The sequence below is a fragment of the Alternaria triticimaculans genome (genome assembly GCF_023758025.1).
Source record: "Alternaria triticimaculans strain BMP 0046 chromosome Unknown scaffold_29, whole genome shotgun sequence".
Classification (NCBI taxonomy): Eukaryota; Fungi; Ascomycota; class Dothideomycetes; order Pleosporales; family Pleosporaceae; genus Alternaria; species Alternaria triticimaculans.
The window spans coordinates 98,827-117,495 of NW_026055986.1; the positions used below are offsets into that span (position 1 = coordinate 98,827).

Here is an 18,669-nt window from a genome sequence, read left to right on the forward strand (position 1 = left end):
ATGCGAAATATGTGGAAAGTGGCTGGTCGCGTGCGAGCCAACGATGCTGCTGTGTCCAATTCCAGTTTCCCCACGCCAGACGTGTGCCACAGTATCGACCTCTCCACGAGCCCACCACGGCGGCCTTGAGACCCACCGCCTCGCTTCTGGGGACACTCACATGCTTTCGCGACAGTTTGCCGCCAAGGGTTGCCGGACGGGTACGGGAGGCTGACATGCAGCTGAGCCCTACTGCATGCCACGCCGCACGGGTCGTGGTGCAAAAGAACACAACGGCTTCAGCTGGTCATGCCTTTGATGTTGTTTCGTGTCAGCGCGTAGATACAAAGAAAGACGAAGGTTTGATTGCTTCTGAGATGCCTCCCACCCTCAAAGTAAGCTGCTGGCAGGCGTATCCAGGTCGAGCTCGCCTCAGAGTATGCGGACACGGGCATCGGGAACCAGGGTCTCACAATCTTCGCGCTCCGGCATGTTGCCTGGCTCGTTGGAAATAACTCTGAGCTGGTTCGAAAATAGTCCCAGTTTGGGCGTTTGACGAGGTTAGCTGCTGCCCTTGTGGAGACTCGTTACTGGATGCGGTAAGATACGGTACGACAGTGGCCGCGGTCAGTTGAAGAACCACAGACGATGGCCGGTCGGACGGGTGTCTCGATCTGCTCAACCACAGCCAGATTTTGCACGCCGCGGGCCTTCTGCAGGGCGTGCGCTCAGTAGCGCCGTGTCCCAACGGCAAGACCTCAAAACCCAAAAGATTGGGTGTCGAATCGTCGTTGGGCGCCCGATGTTCGCCCGACTGCGGTGCCTCGATGTCGCGAGACCTGGGGTGAGATGCACTAGACACGAGGAGGATGGCAGCAAACCGCCGTGGTCGTCTTATCGCACACAACGTACGTGAATCGCATAAACACATCGCCAGGGACGGGGTGGCGTTGGAGAGAACGCGTCGCGACGGCCGGCGAAGATGCGGCACCCAAAGCAGCTAGCGCGCTCGATCTCCGAGGCGGCAGCTGATTGGGCGACGCGATTCTCTTATCTCTGGCCAGAAATGCAATTGACACACGCAACCTGGACCACCCACTCGCCAAGCCTTCCGCCCCGGATGAAACTGGCGTTGCCTGCAATCGTTATGCGAATTCGTGTTGAGCCCGTGGTGAGAGGCGCCGCGCGAGGCCTGTCCCTACAAGCTGACGCGACGTGGCCGCCGGTGTGGGTGGGCGTTGCGCCTTATCACGTCTGCTTCGTCGTCACATGTTTGCAGAGCAGCGAGCCGGCGAGATAAGGCGTTAGATCGTTAGAGACAGCAATGACGCAGCTCCGATCAATCGCGGCAGAAAAAGAACAAAGCTCCATGGCTGGATCTAACGCGAACCCCACGACGGTCGCGGCTGTGGGTGATGTACCCTCGTCTATTTTGCCTCGAGTGATGGCCCGTGGACCAGGATAGATAAGAGTAGTACAGCAAGTTCCACCCATAAAGGTCCCGGCGCATCTACCGTAATCTACAGTAGGGCTTCCGGAATCTCCCTGTAGCAGCTTATATTACTGGCACCGATCCAGCTTTTGATCCCTTCTCTTTTCTTCCACAGGCCCTACCGTGGAACCGTCCTCCCTTTCCCCATAGTACTTAAGGACCCCAGATCTCCTTAGTACCCCGACAATCCCCTAGGACTTCCCTCACCATGTCGTACTCGTGGGTCGGCCCTCCGGCGCAGTTCAATGGCACCGATGATATCACTGGTGGTGACTCTGGTGAGTACAAGTCCCCATGTACCATTGCGCACGTGCCGAGCGCAACATCCGCATCGTGTGCGACAGAAGGCTAACATGAACATCAGTCACCGAGAACTTGAACCAATGGTTCTCTGCGGGTGACCAGGCCTACATCCTCGTGGCCTCGGCCATGGTGATGATCATGGTTCCCGGTCTCGCGTTCCTCTACTCCGGTCTTGCTCGCAGAAAGTCCGCCCTCTCCCTCATCTGGGCCTGCATGTTCTCCGCCTCCGTCATCACCTTCCAATGGTACTTCTGGGGATACTCGCTCGCTTTCGGACCCTCGACGAACGGCTTCATCGGAAACCTCGACAAGTTCGGTCTCAAGGGCGTTCTGGCTCATCCCAGCCCCGGTAGTCCTTTGATCCCAGAGTTGCTGTACTCCTTCTACCAGGTACGAAAACCATTACCATGAATCGGTTTCGACGAACTAACACACTCCAGATGCAATTCTGCGCTGTCACTGCTGCCATTGTCGTCGGTTGCGTTGCTGAGCGCGGTCGCTTAATCCCCATGATGGTCTTCATCTGGCTCTGGGCCACGATCGTATACTGCCCCGTCGCATACTGGGCCTGGAACGCAAACGGCTGGTTCTTCGCATGGGGTGGACTTGACTACGCTGGTGGTGGTCCCGTCGAGATTGTCTCCGGTTGCACAGCTCTCGCCTACTCCATGATCCTCGGACGTCGCCAGGAGAAGATGATGCTCAACTTCCGCCCTCACAACGTCTCCTTGATCACCCTCGGAACCGTCTTCCTGTGGTTCGGCTGGTTGGGCTTCAACGGTGGTTCCGCTTTCGGCGCCAATCTCCGTGCTGTCATGGCATGCTGGAACAGCAACCTTACCGCCATGTTCGCCGCCATGACTTGGGTTCTCCTCGATTGGCGCCTTGCTCGCAAGTGGTCCATGGTCGGATGGTGCTCAGGTGTCATCTCCGGACTTGTCGCTGCTACTCCCGCTTCTGGTTTCTTGCCTCCATGGGCCAGCGTCATCCTCGGTATTACCACCGGTATCGTTGCCAACTTTGCCACCAAGAGTATGTACCTTGTCAAAACCTTTCCGCGAACAGCTCGCTAACATGTCTCTAGTCAAGTTCTGGATCAAGATCGACGATTCTCTCGATGTCTTCGCTGAGCACGGCGTCGCTGGAATGTGGGGTCTTTTCTTCAACGGAATCTTCGGTGCCGACTACATCATCGGACTCGACGGTGTCAACAACGGTCTTACCGCTGGTGCCATCACCGGCGAGCCCGCCGCGATCTACAAGCAAATCGCCTACATCGTCGCCGTAACCGCGTACTCCTTCGTCGTCAGCGCCATCCTCGCCTTCGTCATCGACAAGATCCCCGGCCTCAAGCTGCGCGCATCTGAAGAGGCCGAGCTCCTCGGTATGGACGACGACCAGCTCGGCGAGTTCGCCTACGACTACGTCGAGGTCCGCCGTGACTACCTCGCATGGACTCCTGCTAAGGGCGAGCCCATCGACGGCGAGCACTCGGTACCCCAAGGCGAGCGCCACGGCATCCCCCAGCACAGCCAGATGCTCGAGGGCAAGGCACCATCGGAACACAGCTCAGGCCACGAGCACACGGGCATTGCGGGCGACAGGCACGCGATGGCCATGGGTTCCGAGCACGAGAAGCAGGTTCAAACTTAGGCTTTTCCTTGCTGCTGCGCATTGCTGATTTGGATTTGTTGCTTGCGACTTTTTTGAGTCAATTACCCGTTTCGAGATACCACCTTGCGCTCCTGCTCTCCGTCTTTGAGCTGTGCTTTTTGACATATACATTTAGATGATTGTATTACAGTTTTTTCTTTTCCCTCATGTATTGTACATAATTCGAGAATGGATACATCAAACATCATTATCACTCATCCTACAAACTCCAATGTGCATTCCAAATCATCCACACTCACCTAACCCTATATCAACACATTCCACATCACCGACACGCGCCCAGCCTTTCTTATCATGCTAAGCACGATCGACTCCCCCCATTCGACGAATAGAATTGACTACACAACAACGCCAAGCCTACTCTCCTCACTTCCTTATCTTTTCCCGCTCCTCCAGACTGTGAACCCCAGATTTACGCAGGCAAGATGATGTCAGTCCACCGACGCTACCACTGAAGTGGGCTTGACATCTGCACGATGCAAGAACGACGCAGCCTTTTACCGTAGATGTCGAAGATGTGTATCTATACTGCGCATTGTGATAGCGATGTGCTGAGATGCGGTGACGATGGCTTATCTCAAGTCTCGGCGGCGTATGAGAGAGGAGTGTTGGCTATGCGCTATATCCATTATCTGCATATGCGGTTTGACTGGTTTGACTGGTTGTTGTATGCGCAGCCTATCCTACTTTATCCTCAGGCCAAGAATATTGGCGTCAATCTCCTGAGATGGATTCTAATGCTCTCGATCGCGAACAAGAGTGTTGGGATGGAAAGCGGGAACTACCATACCTCGCCGATCTGGCAAACGCGCTGGCGCCGTTGGAGGACCTTATCTCTGGGTGTACCGGTGACGCGGGTGCGTGTGGGGGAGGCTGTGCAGCACGTGAGAACATGCGATGTAAACTTTCAAGTCGCATCGCGATGGGGTGGGACAGAATTAGAATCCTGAGAATCAAGATCGTGATGATGTCATTGGACGCGAGTGAGTAAAGAGATGGAACACGCTAGGGATGTGATGGAAGGTTGCCCGTAAGCACGCGCGAACAAAGAGGCTATGTGTTCGCAATCGAGACAGAAGATGTTCGAGGCGGATAGGTAGGACAAAGAATCCGGCTCGGGATCTTGCACAAGACCACCCCCGTTTAAGGCTGAGCTGCGATGACAAAGGTCGCTGTTGAATGCAGCTTGTATCAACGCCTCATAACAACGCCTCGTGGGAAATGCTCAAAGAAGTAGTGCAGCTCAGGAGGCGGTGGAGGCTGATGTTGGGGATGTCTGTAGAAAAGGTAGGTACTCGTGTAAGATGAGAAATCGCAACGTCGAGTGGTCTACGACGCGACAAGCTCCTCTTCTTCGACAGGACACTTCGATCAAGAGCTTCCAGAATGCCCGGAAGAAAAGCAAAAGACTCCCTCCAGATCTTCGCAACACCCTTCAAATCCTCATTCCTCTCCATCCCACCCTCTCCATTCTCGCCGCGAACACCTCTCACACCTCCTCTTCCCTTCCGCCAGCAAGCCCACAGACCAACTCCCCAAACCACGCCCGGTTACCCAACACCCGAAGATGAAGCACCATCAAGTCCCTTACCATGGATGTGGAAATGCCACCAATGCCACCACACCTACCGTCTCGGCGTTACCCGCCGTTGTCTCGAAGACGGGCACCATTTCTGCAGCGGCAGCACTACTATCAAGTCCTGGCGGAAGTCAAGTAATAAAAGGAAACAACGGAATCATCGTGCTTGTCCGAGTGAGTTCGACTATGAAGGCTGGAAAACGATTGGGCGGTGGCGGAGGGGTGGGCCGAAACACAGCGGCAGGGCTGGAGTGCAAGGCAAGCAAGACTGCTCGAATAAAGTGGCAGTGGCAGAGAAGCAGCAAGACTGCTGGAACACATGCGACTACCCCTCCGAATGCCGCTGGGGCAAAAAGTTCGGCATACACACACCTGTTGACTCTGTTTTTCCCAGTATCGGCATCGAAAGCAACAACAACAACAGCATGCCTACACTGACTGCTCCTATCAACACGTTGCCTGAGGGTACCGTCAAACTGGGAACTCCAATTAGTCCGGTCACATCGAGAAAGGTTGTCAAGACGAATCTATGGACTGCGTTAAGGGCTAGTGCGGAAAGGAGGAAGGGTGCTGGGGAAAGGGGTGGGAGTCCGCTTTCGAGGAGAGGGGAAACAGGGGAGAGGGGGGAGGGAGAAGGAGGAGGAGGGAGTGGGGATGTGGTGGTGGCGACGAGAGATGGTGATGGAGATATTGTTATGGGGAGTTTTGATCCTGCTCTCCTCGATACCGCAAGTAGTTCGCCCTCATCTTCGCCATCACAATCGCAATCGGAATCCTCGTCTTCCTCTTCATCGGCGGTGGACTCGCTGAAGGCGTTGGTGAGCAGAAGGCGGTATCGACGCGTGAAATCGAGGTCTAGAATGAATGGCTCGGTTGATAAGAGATATGCTGAGGCGGGGCATGTGGTGATGGGGAATTTGGAGGAGAGGATGGAGGATCAGGTTAGGTTGGATGATGAGGATATGATGGTGGAGGGGTTTGCGCCGTTGTGTCGGGTGAGGAGTAGGGGGTGTTCTGTGTGAGATACCTAATCTTTTACTTGGTTTGCCAGCCTTCTTTAATTGATCAATACATGATTTTGTCGTAAATGCTGAAGCAGCAGCATAATGCAGATAGCTCTTGGCCCACGTCCATGTAGAAGGGAAACCCAACGTGAGGATTTCCTGCGGCTAAAAGTGGCACTTCCGTCCCAGGTCCGCCAGCGCCCACGTTCCTGCAGGGATGCGCCTGTGCCTGACCGTCGACGCTCGGGCCATGTCCCTTCACGGGAAGTCGCGCCCTGAACGCCGCCGCGCCGTCATTGCTACTTCTTCACTTCTCTCTCACAGCGCGCTGAGCCTGACACCCCGAGGCACATTGTGAACATGGTGCTCTCGTTCATTCTCATTCAGAATAGGCAGTAAGTTGGGATGTTCGTGCAGAGGAGGGTTGGGGAGGTCATGTAGTATGGAGGGCTAATGAGTTGTAGAGGGAAGACAAGATTGGCGAAGTGGTATGCGCCGTATAGTGTGAGTTGGGATGTCTAATATGTTAGGAGATGGCGCAGTAGCTAACAATTATGCAGGATGAAGAGAAAGTCAAGTTAAAGGGCGAAGTACGCCGTACCCTCCTTCCTACCCACCCACCCACCTACCACGACTCCTCCAACACCTACTCTCGATCCCCCCGCCTACCGGACCTCCGAATATGACTAAATCTTCGACTAGGTCCACCGCCTTATCGCCCCGCGCGACCAAAAACACCAATCCAACTTCGTCGAGTTCCGCAACATGTCCAAGATCGTGTACCGCCGCTACGCCGGCCTCTTCTTCTGCGCATGCGTCGACACAAACGACAACGAGCTCGCGTACCTCGAAGCCATACACTTCTTCGTCGAGGTGCTAGATGCCTTCTTCGGGAACGTGTGTGAGCTGGATCTGGTGTTTAATTTCTACAAGGTGTATGCGATACTGGATGAGGTGTTTTTGGCGGGTGAGATTGAGGAGACGAGTAAACAGGTTGTGCTGACGAGGTTGGCGCATTTGGATAAGCTGGAGTAAATGGATGATGGGTGGGGATATACTGTATAATGGGGTGGAGCTGGGGCTGCTCTGCCTGGCGCCTCGGCTCAGATAGGAGGAACGAGGTAGTAACCATGAGCTGCAGAGGGTACATGAGGGAGTCGCATATATAGCCGCGCGGAGAGGTCTTGCGCGAGCATTTGAAGAGCGAATATCCCCGTGGTGGGATGGTGTACCTCGAGGCGGATTCGGTACCAAGATTTGGCTGGAAGGAACAGCAGGGAGAAAGAAGCGCTTGCAAATTCTAGCGATTCCTGCAAACACATCGTTCACGCATATCTGTCCTGCTTCTACATTCGGTGACACGCGAGTGAATGTACCCTGTCGTTCTTGCATGTGAGTGAGCGCACGGACGCGCTCTTATGATGGAAGCAGAGGTCTAGAAAATAGCCACATCATCAACCTTGGTACTTCGAGATCTGTCCCTCCGCCTGTGCCCAAAATCCCCCAGCATGCTCGCCCCATGATATGAACATCTCTAACACCATTCCGCGCCCCGTTGTTCCTCCGCCACACGCCTGACCCGCCTCGAATCGTCCCGTCCGTCGAATCCACCGCACCATCCCCGCGCCGCGACCATGTCTGACTTCGCCGCATACCACGCCCTCGGCACGGGCTCTCCAAACCCGAACGGACCCGGCAGGCCAGACGAGCCCAACAAATGGCGCCCACCAGTCGCTGCGGGCCCTCCTGGCTACCAACAGACGGGCAGCCCGGCCATGACCCAGCCTCCGAATCAGTACGCCGGCACACCAGCGCAATATGGCACGCCAGTCCAGCAAGAAGGTTATTTCCCCGACCAGTCGGCGCTGCAGGGCCAACCCCAGTACCAGGGCGATCAAGACGTGAACAACCTCGCAGGGCAAATGGGAGCAGTTGGACTGGGCATGGATCAGGCGGCACAACCCAAGCACAAGAAGAAGAACAGACATGCATATCATAATATTGAAGGGCCTGGAGGGAGTTCACCGGCGTTCAACGGAGCGCCGCAGAATGGCACACCTACCCAATACCAAAATTCGCCTCAAGTCGGAGGAGCGCAATGGATGGAGCCTCAGATCACTCCCGCCATGAGCCAGTTTCCCGCACCCGTAAACCCTATCTTCAGTCCTGGATCGCAGGCTTCACCTATGCAGTATGCTGCGAGAACACCAGCGGCACCACATCAGAATGGAGGAGCAGCGGTTGGATCAGCTCAAGGACGTGTCGATCCCGAGCAGATTCCCAGCATACCGAAGTCGCGCGATGCGCCGGCGAAGTACTACCTAGAGAACGTATACCCGACTATGGAGCACCACCTACCGCCTCCCGCCACGGTCCCCTTCGTAGCCTTTGACCAGGGCAACTCCTCACCTAAGTTCGCACGTTTGACCATGAACAACATTCCACTCACTGCGCAAGCCCTTGCTGCGACTTCGTTACCGCTTGGTATGGTCTTGCAGCCGCTGGCTGCTCAACAAGAAGGCGAGCAAGCTATACCGGTATTGGACTTTGGCGAGTCCGGTCCACCAAGATGTGCAAGGTGTCGCGCGTACATCAATCCGTTTATGCAGTTCAAGGCTGGCGGAAACAAGGTCGTGTGCAACCTGTGTACATACCCGGGCGACGTTCCCGGTGAATACTTTGCGCCTACCGATCAGTCTGGCGTCCGGATAGACAGACTACAACGGCCGGAGCTCACTTTGGGCACTGTGGACTTCCTCGTACCCAAGGAATACTGGTCGAAAGAGCCTGTCGGTCTACGGTGGTTGTTCCTCGTCGATGTGACCGCCGAGGCTGTGAACCGCGGTTTCCTCCATGGCTTTTGTGAAGGCATCATGAAAGCGCTCTATGGCGAAGAAGCAGAGACAGAGGGCGCCGAGACTACGACTCGGATACCAAAGGGTGCTAAAGTTGGCATCGTCACATACGACAAGGAGATGCACTTTTACAACCTCAACGCCAGCTTGACGAGCGCTCAGATGCTCGTCATGTCTGACCTCGAAGATCCCTTCCTACCCTTCAGCGAAGGCTTGTTCGTTGACCCCGTCGAGTGCAAGAGCGTCATCACATCACTTCTTGCACAGCTACCGACCATGTTCTCTGAAGTCAAGAATCCAGAGCCAGCTTTATTACCTTGCTTAAACTCTGCTGTGGCAGCATTGTCGGCTACAGGCGGAAAGATTGTGTGCTCTTTGGCTGCACTTCCGACTTGGGGGCCTGGTCGGTTGATGCTACGTGAGGACAACAACGTACACAATACTGATGCTGAGAAGAAGCTTCTCCAGACCGAGCATCCTGGGTTCAAGAAGGTTGCTGAGAAGATGGTGCAGAATGGTATTGGTGTGGACTTTTTCCTTGCTGCACCCAGTGGAGGGTACCTCGACATTGCGACCATCGGCCACGTTTCCGCTGTAACAGGTGGAGAAGTCTTCTACTACCCCAACTTCCATGCGCCAAGGGATATCCTGAAATTGTCCAAGGAGATCCAGCACACAGTCACGCGAGAAACCGGATATCAAGCGCTGATGAAGGTTCGCTGCTCAAATGGCCTGCAGGTCTCTGCCTACCACGGAAACTTCTACCACCACACTTTTGGCGCCGATCTAGAGTTCGGAGTCATTGACGCCGACAAGGCTATTGGTGTCATGTTCAGCTACGATGGCAAACTGGATCCGAAGCTTGATGCTCACTTCCAGAGTGCGCTACTATACACGGCAGCCAACGGTGAGCGACGAGTGCGGTGCACGAACATCGTGGCCAGCGTTAGCCCGAACACTGGTGAATGCATGAAGTTTGTCGATCAGGATGCTGTTGTAAACATCATCGCCAAGGAAGCCGCTGCTCGCATGACAGAGAAGAACCTCAAGGAGATTAGGGGAGCCTTGACGGAGAAGACTGTCGACATTCTTGCTGGCTACAGGAAGAACTTCACTGGCAACAATCCTCCTGGTCAGCTTGTACTACCGGAGAACCTCAAGGAGTTCGGCATGTACATTCTCGGACTAATCAAGTCAAGAGCCTTCAAGGGCGGCAAAGAGCCCACCGACCGAAGAGTCCACGACATGCGCATGATCAAGTCGATGGGCCCACTGGAGATGTCGCTATACCTCTACCCCCGCATCATCGCAATCCACAACCTCGACGCGCGCGACGGTTTCGCAAACGAAAAGGGCCACCTCGTAATGCCAGAAAACATCCGCGCCTCCTTCTCCAAAGTCGAAGAAGGCGGCGCCTACATCGTCGACAACGGCCAAGTCTGCCTCCTATGGCTGCACACACAAGTCTCACCCAACCTCCTCGAAGACCTCTTCGGCGAAGGCAACAACAGTCTAAAAGCGCTCGATCCCTTCCAATCCACCCTCCCCGTTCTCGAAACTCATCTCAATGCTCAAGTCAGGAATATCTTGCAGTACCTTGAAGGTACGAGGGCGTCCAAGGCGCTTACTATTCAGCTTGCAAGACAGGGTCTCGATGGCGCGGAGTACGAATTTGCGAGGTTGTTGTACGAGGATCGGAATAATGAGGCGCAGAGTTATGTGGATTGGCTTGTGCATGTGCATAGGCATATTCAGTTAGAGGTACTTGGCATCTGATGGTGTGAGTGCGAACGCGATTGCTGACTTTGACATAGCTTGCTGGACAGCGCAAGAAAGAGGACTCGGGTGATGGTGTTGGCTCGACGTTTGTTGGCCTGCGGACACCGTATTGGGGGTAGGGTAGTACGAGAAGGCAGCGATGTTGACGGATGAAGTCTGTATTGCATAGCGATAGCGGGGAAACAGGCGGAGTATTACTACTGAAAGACGACACTCACGTATTCAATTCAACACCCAACATCCTCAATCATTCTACTACCCCGCAAACATTGATGTTCCTCTCACCACCCAGACTTCGATGATGCGAGTGCGCAACAGGGATCACGCACGTGACATCCACTAGCGCACCTCGCTTAGCTTTTCCGCTCAACGAAGAAAATCGCCAGCGCCGGTCTTCCATCGAACTTTCGCTCGACAACTAACCCTACAGCATCACGACACCAAGATGCCTACCCGCCTAACCAAGACCCGCAAGCACCGCGGTCACGTCTCCGCCGTATGTCAACACGCTGCATATACTACGTTTACTCTGCTAACTCGCTATTCAGGGTCACGGACGTGTCGGAAAGCACAGGAAGCATCCCGGTGGTCGTGGTATGGCCGGTGGTCAACATCACCACCAGACCAACATCGACAAGTACCATCCTGGTTACTTCGGAAAGGGTAAGTTATGAGTGTGTACGAAGTGCATGTGAGACATATGCTGACTTCGTCTGCAGTCGGAATGAGGTACTTCCACAAGATGCAGAACCTCTTCTGGAAGCCCGTCATCAACCTCGACAAGCTCTGGTCGCTCATCCCCGCCGAGAAGCGCGCCGAGTACCTCGCCAACAAGTCCGGCAACGCCCCCGTCCTCAACCTCCTCGACTACGGCTACTCCAAGGTCCTCGGAAAGGGTCGTCTCCCCGCTGTCCCCATCGTCGTCCGCGCCCGCTACGTCTCCGCTGAGGCTGAGAAGAAGATCAAGGAGGCTGGTGGTGTCGTTCAGCTCGTCGCATAAGCGCCAGAACGACACGATACGATACGATCAACCATCACCCACACAACACGATTGTGCATGAAACGGCGTCTCGGAATGATACAAAAGGATACCATAACGGCAATGATTGGGATGGATTCTAAGTCCGCAGTTACCCTAACGGGTCTGCGTTTGACTTGCGTCAGCGTGGTGGCTGAGGAATGTTTCATAGACAATATGACCGTTCCTGAACAAACCTTTGGCCTTTGGCTATCCCGTCCATGCTATGCGTGGATGTGGTTCGGCATCGCTGTGCTATCGCATGGCTGCCTCCGTGATGTCGTGATGTTATGGCGCTACGTGCTGTGAGGTGAAAATTCTGTGGTACTAACTTGATGAGTCCAGTATACCGCGTACTTTTTGGCCTGACAGCCTGTCGTCCAAACAACGCATTTTGCGCTTCAAGCGCTGGCGTCGATTCAATCACATCGACTAGAAACATCCTGTCGCATTGAATATGCGCCTGCGATCGTGACCTCTGGCTACTACCCTAGCCGCGAACTCATCACAATAGCCTGACCGGCAGTTAGGCTTGCTCATTAGTCTGTATTAATCAGAAATCAGATGTTACTCAATCATAATTTCATCATCTCGCTCTCTTCCGTGTCTGGAACCGCTCATCTAGATCACTTGACGCTGCATACATCCTTCGCAAACTAGAGTTCAACAAGCGATTCGATCCGCACTAACATCGTTTTAACAATGTTAACGTACTGCATGGGAACGAGAACGCGTTGCTGAAAACTCTGGCTACACTACCGGTTTTACCCTTTGGCAACAAGATACACTTCTTCGTCTCGTGATATAGATCATCTCTGCTGTCAGACATGAATGAATTGCCCGACATTAGATGCGACCGCACATTGAAGAAGGCCACTCAATTCTACAGATGAGGAAAAACCTGCGACCACGCCGGCGTCTCATACACGCCTTTTGGCACATTCCTAATACTCACAAAAGCCTCAACCACAATGTACGCCCGACTCACGATATAACTTGCGCCACAAAGTATACACAAAAGCGTAATGATCGCAGTGCTGAGCCAGCCAAGCGACCGCTTATTGTAAGCCACCCAGATCGTGTCAATGAACGGGAAAACATAAGCCAAGAGATTGGTGACCAGCCAAAACGCCGCACAAAAGGTTACCCATACGGAACTCAATCGCCAGAAGAGCTGCTCTATCTTACTGGGAAAAAAGTAGTTCCACGCTGCAACGTGTATTGCACCGTATGCGCATGAAGCTCCCCATAATACCATGCCCATGATCAGAGATTGGGTGCGGCGGATTAGACCGTCGTTTGGCCAGTCTAGAGCGTGAGACTGTACGAGTTCGGTGACGTGGGGTATGCTGTATGTAGAACCCGATATGGCCGTTTCGCGAGCTGGGGTGAAGCGAGTCCGTAGAATTGGATATAGCAGCAAAGCTTCTTCGGCAAGGCGTCTCATTTCGGAACCGGTTTCCGTCTCAGGATCCCGCTCCAAATGCTGAGTGTTAGGACGAGTCTCGAGATGACCGGATGCACGAGGTTGCGCTGTATTGTTGCAATCAACAGCATCATGATCTTCAGATCTTGTCTCTTCTCCTTCAAAGTAAGCCAATTTCTCTAGTTCTGGCGTCCGGACCCGAAATATCGCAAACACGCCCTGTGGCACCTTACCACTCATTCGACTGGCTAGATACATGTACGCAGCCAAAGGCAGCCAATCTCCTTTGAGTAGCGTGGGGGATGTTACCTGCCTCGGTTTATGCCACCAGAGAATATACATGATGAGCGCGCAAACGACGTGCGCGACAACGTGTACCTCGAGTAAAGTAGTTGGCAGCCCAGACGCCGTCCGACTGATGACCTGGACAATCATCCACCCGGCCTGGATGCACACGAGAAGCTTGGCAAGGCCGTCTGCTTTGTTCTTGTCTTTTATATCGTCGAGCGAGACGTAGGGGATGTGTCCGCACTGCGCGAGTAATGCGACTCCTTTGGCTGTTAGGGTGAGGCGTTTCGCACCATTGAACAAGACCGCGCTGCGAGTGTCGGTGTCGTCGATGTCGAGTGCGAAACCGCCCATTGTGCCGTAGAAACCGTGTGGAATAGTCCATGGAGTGGAACGGTGGTGGTTATGGTCTTCAGATATTACTGCCGTCTGGGAGCTGTCAGTTCGAGAGCCAAAGCAAGGATGGTTTGGCTATATACTTTTTCGCGAGCTTCCGCCCCATCTTCTTTCTTCCTTTTTGCCTCTTCTATCTCCAAACACAGCTGCCGCGCAGACGCTAGTTGTCGCCAGGCTGTATACACCATCAGCTCTGGTGCGAAGAGGCCCAGAATGCACCATTGAAGCTCTCTTAGTAGGACCCGGCAATTTCCTTCGGATTTGCGCGGTACGTTCAAGTGCACAGCTGAATACACGCATAAACCGAGTGTGGCGAAGCAGCTTATGAGCAGGGAGATGGTATCTCGTTGGTTGTCCTCTTTTACGAAGCCTACGGTATCTGTAGTGTTGATGTTGCTGGTGCTTATGCCGGATACACTGTGGGTGGAGAGGGAGATGAACGCAAAGCTGCACGATACTAACACCATAGTTCAAGACGACAAGCGCAGGCCAGACCGGAGAAGGTAGGGTGAAGGACCACGGGGCGCGCCGCTTATACTAAAGCCCGATGAGTGTCCATGCTGCGCCGTCCTACTGCAGGCTCGCTGATTGAGCGGCAAGTCGAATGGGGGCCGATTCAGATATGGAGTTGTGTACCGAAAACTCTCGAGAACATGGTATCCTGCATGTAGGAATGCGCATCCATGGGCAACGCAACGAATAGGAGCGGGCGGACGGTTTCCTCGACAAGTACTCCCGTTGCGCCGCAAGAACCTGAGACGGGCGCGTGCCGTTCCTTCTCAAACGGCCCCCACCCTCTACCTAAGTACATACCAAATCTAGCCGCTGTTGAGCGGCTGACAACACTCACCAAAAACGCACTAACATGCCACTGAGCGCATTTGATTGGAGACGGAGCAGATATTCGAGGAATGTGGAGCGAAAGGATCATTGTGGACATCAGGCGTCTTCCAAGGTTGCGTCGTATTGATCCGTGCATCGGCTTTCCTGTTCCTGCGCTAAATCACATGCACATGGGCTGTGCCGCTTGTACTTCGACTTTGCATCCCACCTCATGTTTTCACGCCCAGAGAATTACCATTTTTAAGATGAGTGTTCGTCCTCGACGACCTGCAGAACAGGTCGGTTCAACAGCGAAAAACCAGGTACGCATGCGTCTGCCGCGTATGTGCATGCCAAGGCTAATGGGTGCAAGGCTGAGCCTCGCGATCAAATGGGAAAAAGGCAACGAGGCTCGTTGTTGACGTGGGATGAGATACGTAAGATAGTTGGTTGCATGGTGTTTCTGTAGCTGACTGATGTTGTAGCGAGTTGGTACCAGTATATTCATCATTAGATTACTTATCATCGACATGCGCTCACTGGGGTTAGAGACAATGAGTACATTCTCTCGGGCTATAGGTAATGATATTGGTATTCTTTTTGTATAAGTTTGCTAAGGGCGATATACAGGACAATCTCAAAATCTTATAAGCAGTCCTTGCAAAGTATCCTTGGTATCCACAATGAAACCGGTAAGATTATACACAATGCCTGCAGGAGGCGAACTGACTTTTCTTCAGTAAACATATTCTCGCATCTTATAGGATCAGCATTATTCTTTGCGCTTCCTATCCCCGTCTACTATTCCCTGCAGCCAAGATACTACAATACAGCAACCACAGCGGACGTAGTTGTATTCTCAACCTTCTTCTTCGGAGTCGCTATATGCTTTGCACTGTCCGCAACGTAAGTCTTGTCACACCCCCATCCACTGACACCCAAGAAGTGACACACAACGTAGTTTCCACGTCGTCAACAACCACAGCGAAAGCGTCCACGTCTTCGGTAACCAGCTCGACTACGTAAGTAAACAACCCCCCACCACTCCACACAGCCACTGAGTACTTTAGCTCGGCATAGTGATACTCATGTGGGGCTCCACTATTCCATGCGTCTACTACGGCTTCTACTGCACGCCGCAACTACAAATAACATACTACACGCTCGTATCCGTCTTAGCAGGAGCCTGTGTCTACGCAACACTCCACCCAGCTTTCCGCCGCCCAAAGTATCGACCCTACCGCGCGGCCATGTATGCCGGTCTCGGTCTTTCGTTCATCATCCCCATCGTGCACGGCTTGCTGAAATTTGGTTGGGAAACGCAGATGCAAAGGATGAGTTTGGACTGGATGGCGTTGATGACGACGTTTAATCTTACGGGTGGCGCGTTGTATGCTATGAGAGTAAGTTGGTTGAGCCTAAGAAGAACTTTTGCAGGCATCCGAAAGAAAAGAGATGAGGGACTGACCACAACACGTAGATTCCGGAGAAATGGTATCCGTACCGGTTTGATGTCTGGGGTTCGAGTCACCAGATTATGCATTGCTTGGTTGTTTGTGCTGGGGTTGCGCATTTGTTTGGGCTGCTGAGGGCTTTTGATCATGTTCATGGGTATGGGGATGTTTGTGGGGTGTAATGAGGGAGTTGACGTTGTCGCCTGTTACTATTTCGACACCGACGTCCCATTAGCAGCCAGCTACAACATGTGAGCACTAGAGATATTCTGCGAGACACTGCTTCACTTTAGCCTTTCTTCTGACCTGATAATTTGGTAGTCGCAGCAGTAGTAATAGACGTGGATACCAACGACTTGGTAGAGTCGATGTGACTAGTCTCATAGCACCGACGTGGGTATTGCTCATCCAGCCTCTGTCACATCTCTCCCACCTTCCTCGTCACCATTATATCGGAGTAGAGATTCACCCTTCTGCTCTTCTGCATCCGCCTCCAAGTCCTCAGTGCCATCTTGCTGATTCTCAACAACATTATTCGCACTACCACCACCCTTACCATCCTCACCACCATCAACCCCAACCCCAACCTCAGTACTTCCCTCCCCCTCTCCCTGCACAACCGCGTTAGTGACCCTAAGCACACCCCTCCCACCACCATGCCCCTCCGGAACCCGATAGCTCCTCGGCAGCGTCCGACTACTCGACTGCGAAGTTATCGCACGAACGGGACGGATGAAACGCTCATTGACTTGGCGTTGTGTGCGGAAGTGTCGTTCAAGAGTTTCGTGGGGGGAGAGGCTGGGCTGTGTATGGGCGGATGAGGAGGTCATTTCGGGGCGTGAGAAACCAGCTGGTAGTTCACCCAGGCGTTCAATGGGGGTAGCATCTGTGTCGACACCGTTCGGCGGCCCATGACCACCCGCATACTGAGCAGGCGTGCCAGCCACCTCACCTTGATCCCGTTCAAGCGCCATCATCAGATCCCGTATCTCCTTTGCTGCATCCCGTTGCAGAGGAAGATCTTCAAGTTGCGTTTGCCGCAATCGGTCGGAGAGACTTGAACCTGAATGTTCCTGCCTGGGTCCACGCTGAACCTCTTCCCCCCTCTCTCCACCTGAAGACCCTGTCTCCGAAGATACAGAAACAGGCAAAGGAGTCATCACCCTAACACTCCCCGGCGCCCTCTGAATCATCTGCGAAAGCCCAACCGGCGGACCAATAACACTCTGCGTCCGGCTTTCAAGGTTCGGGACTAGAGAAGGTGGATTGGGTTGCGTGCTGTCTTTTCTCCTCTTCGCTTTGGGTTTGGGGATGAGAACGGGGATTTCTGTGGGGTTGTTGATGTTTTCGATGTGGTGGGTTCGCGGCGCAGATGGTTCGGCTAGGCGGAGGGCCATGAGGCGTTCTCGGAGTCTGGCTTCTTCTTGTCTTTTTTGGGTTCGGTGTATTTTGTGGGAGAGGTAGGCTAGGGTGTATTTCTTTGGGGTTGTGGGTATGGCGGGGGTGGTGGGTGTGTTTGTGTTGGTTGGATTGGGGGTGGTGGTGGTGTGTAGTGGTGTGACGGTTCCGGGTCGACAGGTAAAGGTGCTTAGGAGCCGGTTCATCATGTTCTTTCTCCCTGCATTGGTTTCTCCAGCGGAAGTCCTCATGGCGAACTCCTCGTCTTCTTCCTGCTCCGCCATCCTTCTCTCTTCACCAGTCAAAGCGTTCAAATACCGCCGCCTAACCTCATCCTCACGTGCTTCATCACCAGCACCCTCATAACTCTCCCCCACAGACCCAAACACCCTCTCGGGATCATACTGCACAGGCGAAGAAACCGTCCTTCTCCGCCCCCTCCCTTCGCCCCTCCGCCTCAAATTGCGCTCACTCTCCGTATGATACCCCTCAAGCCCAAGCCAATACTCTCTCATCCCTTCTTCGTCCATACCGTGATAAGGATGATTAGGCGCATACATATACCCCCCTTCTACACCATCACCATCATTGTTGCAACCATCATTCCTTTCTCGTCGATGCTCAATCCGGTAACTCAGGCTCGACGCCGTCCCCTCCGCAGAAATCAAATGCCTACTCGCATTAAACGGGCTAATAGGCGTTATCGCTCTATCACTCGGATATATCGGGAAGCGAGCGTGTGGTGTAGGCGGTGTTACGGCGCGGTAGTATGGGGAGGGGGATTGTGTGGGTCGGGGTGGTGGTGGTGGTGGAGGGGGCTGGGAGAAGGAGGTTGGTGAGGACGGTGCGTCTTCTGGGTAGGGATTTGATGGTATCGATAGTCCGGGTGATGGAATCGATAGTCCCGGTGAGGAGTTTGGGTGGATGGTTAGGTTGGGAGGGGAGGGGAAGGGCGGTGGTGTGGTTCGCGCGGGTTGTCGGGTTAGGGGGAGGAGGAAGTCGTCTTCGGGGTAGGGGTTTGAGGGGAGGGAGATGGAGTCTTCGTTTTCTTGGCTGGCGGGATAGGGTGGTTCTTCGTCTTCGTTTTCTTCGTCTTGGGCAGTGGTATGGGGTGGTTCTTCGTCTGGCGCTTCCTCGTTTTGCGCTTCTCCGTCTTGCGTTTCTTCGTTTTGCGTTTCTTCGTCTTGCGCCTCTCCATCTGG

General features: G+C 53.8%; 4 protein-coding genes across 4 annotated transcripts; 3 read left to right on the plus strand and 1 right to left on the minus strand.

Annotated features, from left to right (window-relative positions):
• Positions 1–1,679: 1,679 nt before the first annotated feature.
• J4E78_010272 (uncharacterized protein) lies at positions 1,680–3,427 on the plus strand (the record flags this gene model as incomplete). The annotated part of the gene is made up of 4 exons (XM_049370850.1): positions 1,680–1,749; positions 1,836–2,164; positions 2,215–2,806; positions 2,859–3,427. The coding sequence occupies 4 exons, from the start codon at positions 1,680–1,682 to the stop codon at positions 3,425–3,427; spliced, it is 1,560 nt and encodes a 519-aa protein (XP_049217435.1).
• Positions 3,428–6,391: 2,964 nt separating this feature from the next.
• Positions 6,392–7,066, plus strand: APS2 (AP-2 complex subunit sigma; the record flags this gene model as incomplete). Its single annotated transcript, XM_049370851.1, has 4 exons — positions 6,392–6,426; positions 6,496–6,535; positions 6,592–6,621; positions 6,734–7,066. The coding sequence occupies 4 exons, from the start codon at positions 6,392–6,394 to the stop codon at positions 7,064–7,066; spliced, it is 438 nt and encodes a 145-aa protein (XP_049217436.1).
• Positions 7,067–11,110: 4,044 nt separating this feature from the next.
• On the plus strand, positions 11,111–11,665 carry RPL28 (60S ribosomal protein L28; the record flags this gene model as incomplete). Its single annotated transcript, XM_049370852.1, has 3 exons — positions 11,111–11,161; positions 11,214–11,328; positions 11,385–11,665. 3 exons carry the CDS (start codon positions 11,111–11,113, stop codon positions 11,663–11,665), a joined length of 447 nt encoding a protein of 148 aa, XP_049217437.1.
• A 4,808-nt stretch (positions 11,666–16,473) lies between these two features.
• J4E78_010275 (uncharacterized protein) lies at positions 16,474–17,466 on the minus strand (the record flags this gene model as incomplete). The annotated part of the gene is made up of 1 exon (XM_049370853.1): positions 16,474–17,466. The coding sequence occupies one exon, from the start codon at positions 17,464–17,466 to the stop codon at positions 16,474–16,476; it is 993 nt and encodes a 330-aa protein (XP_049217438.1).
• Positions 17,467–18,669: the final 1,203 nt, after the last annotated feature.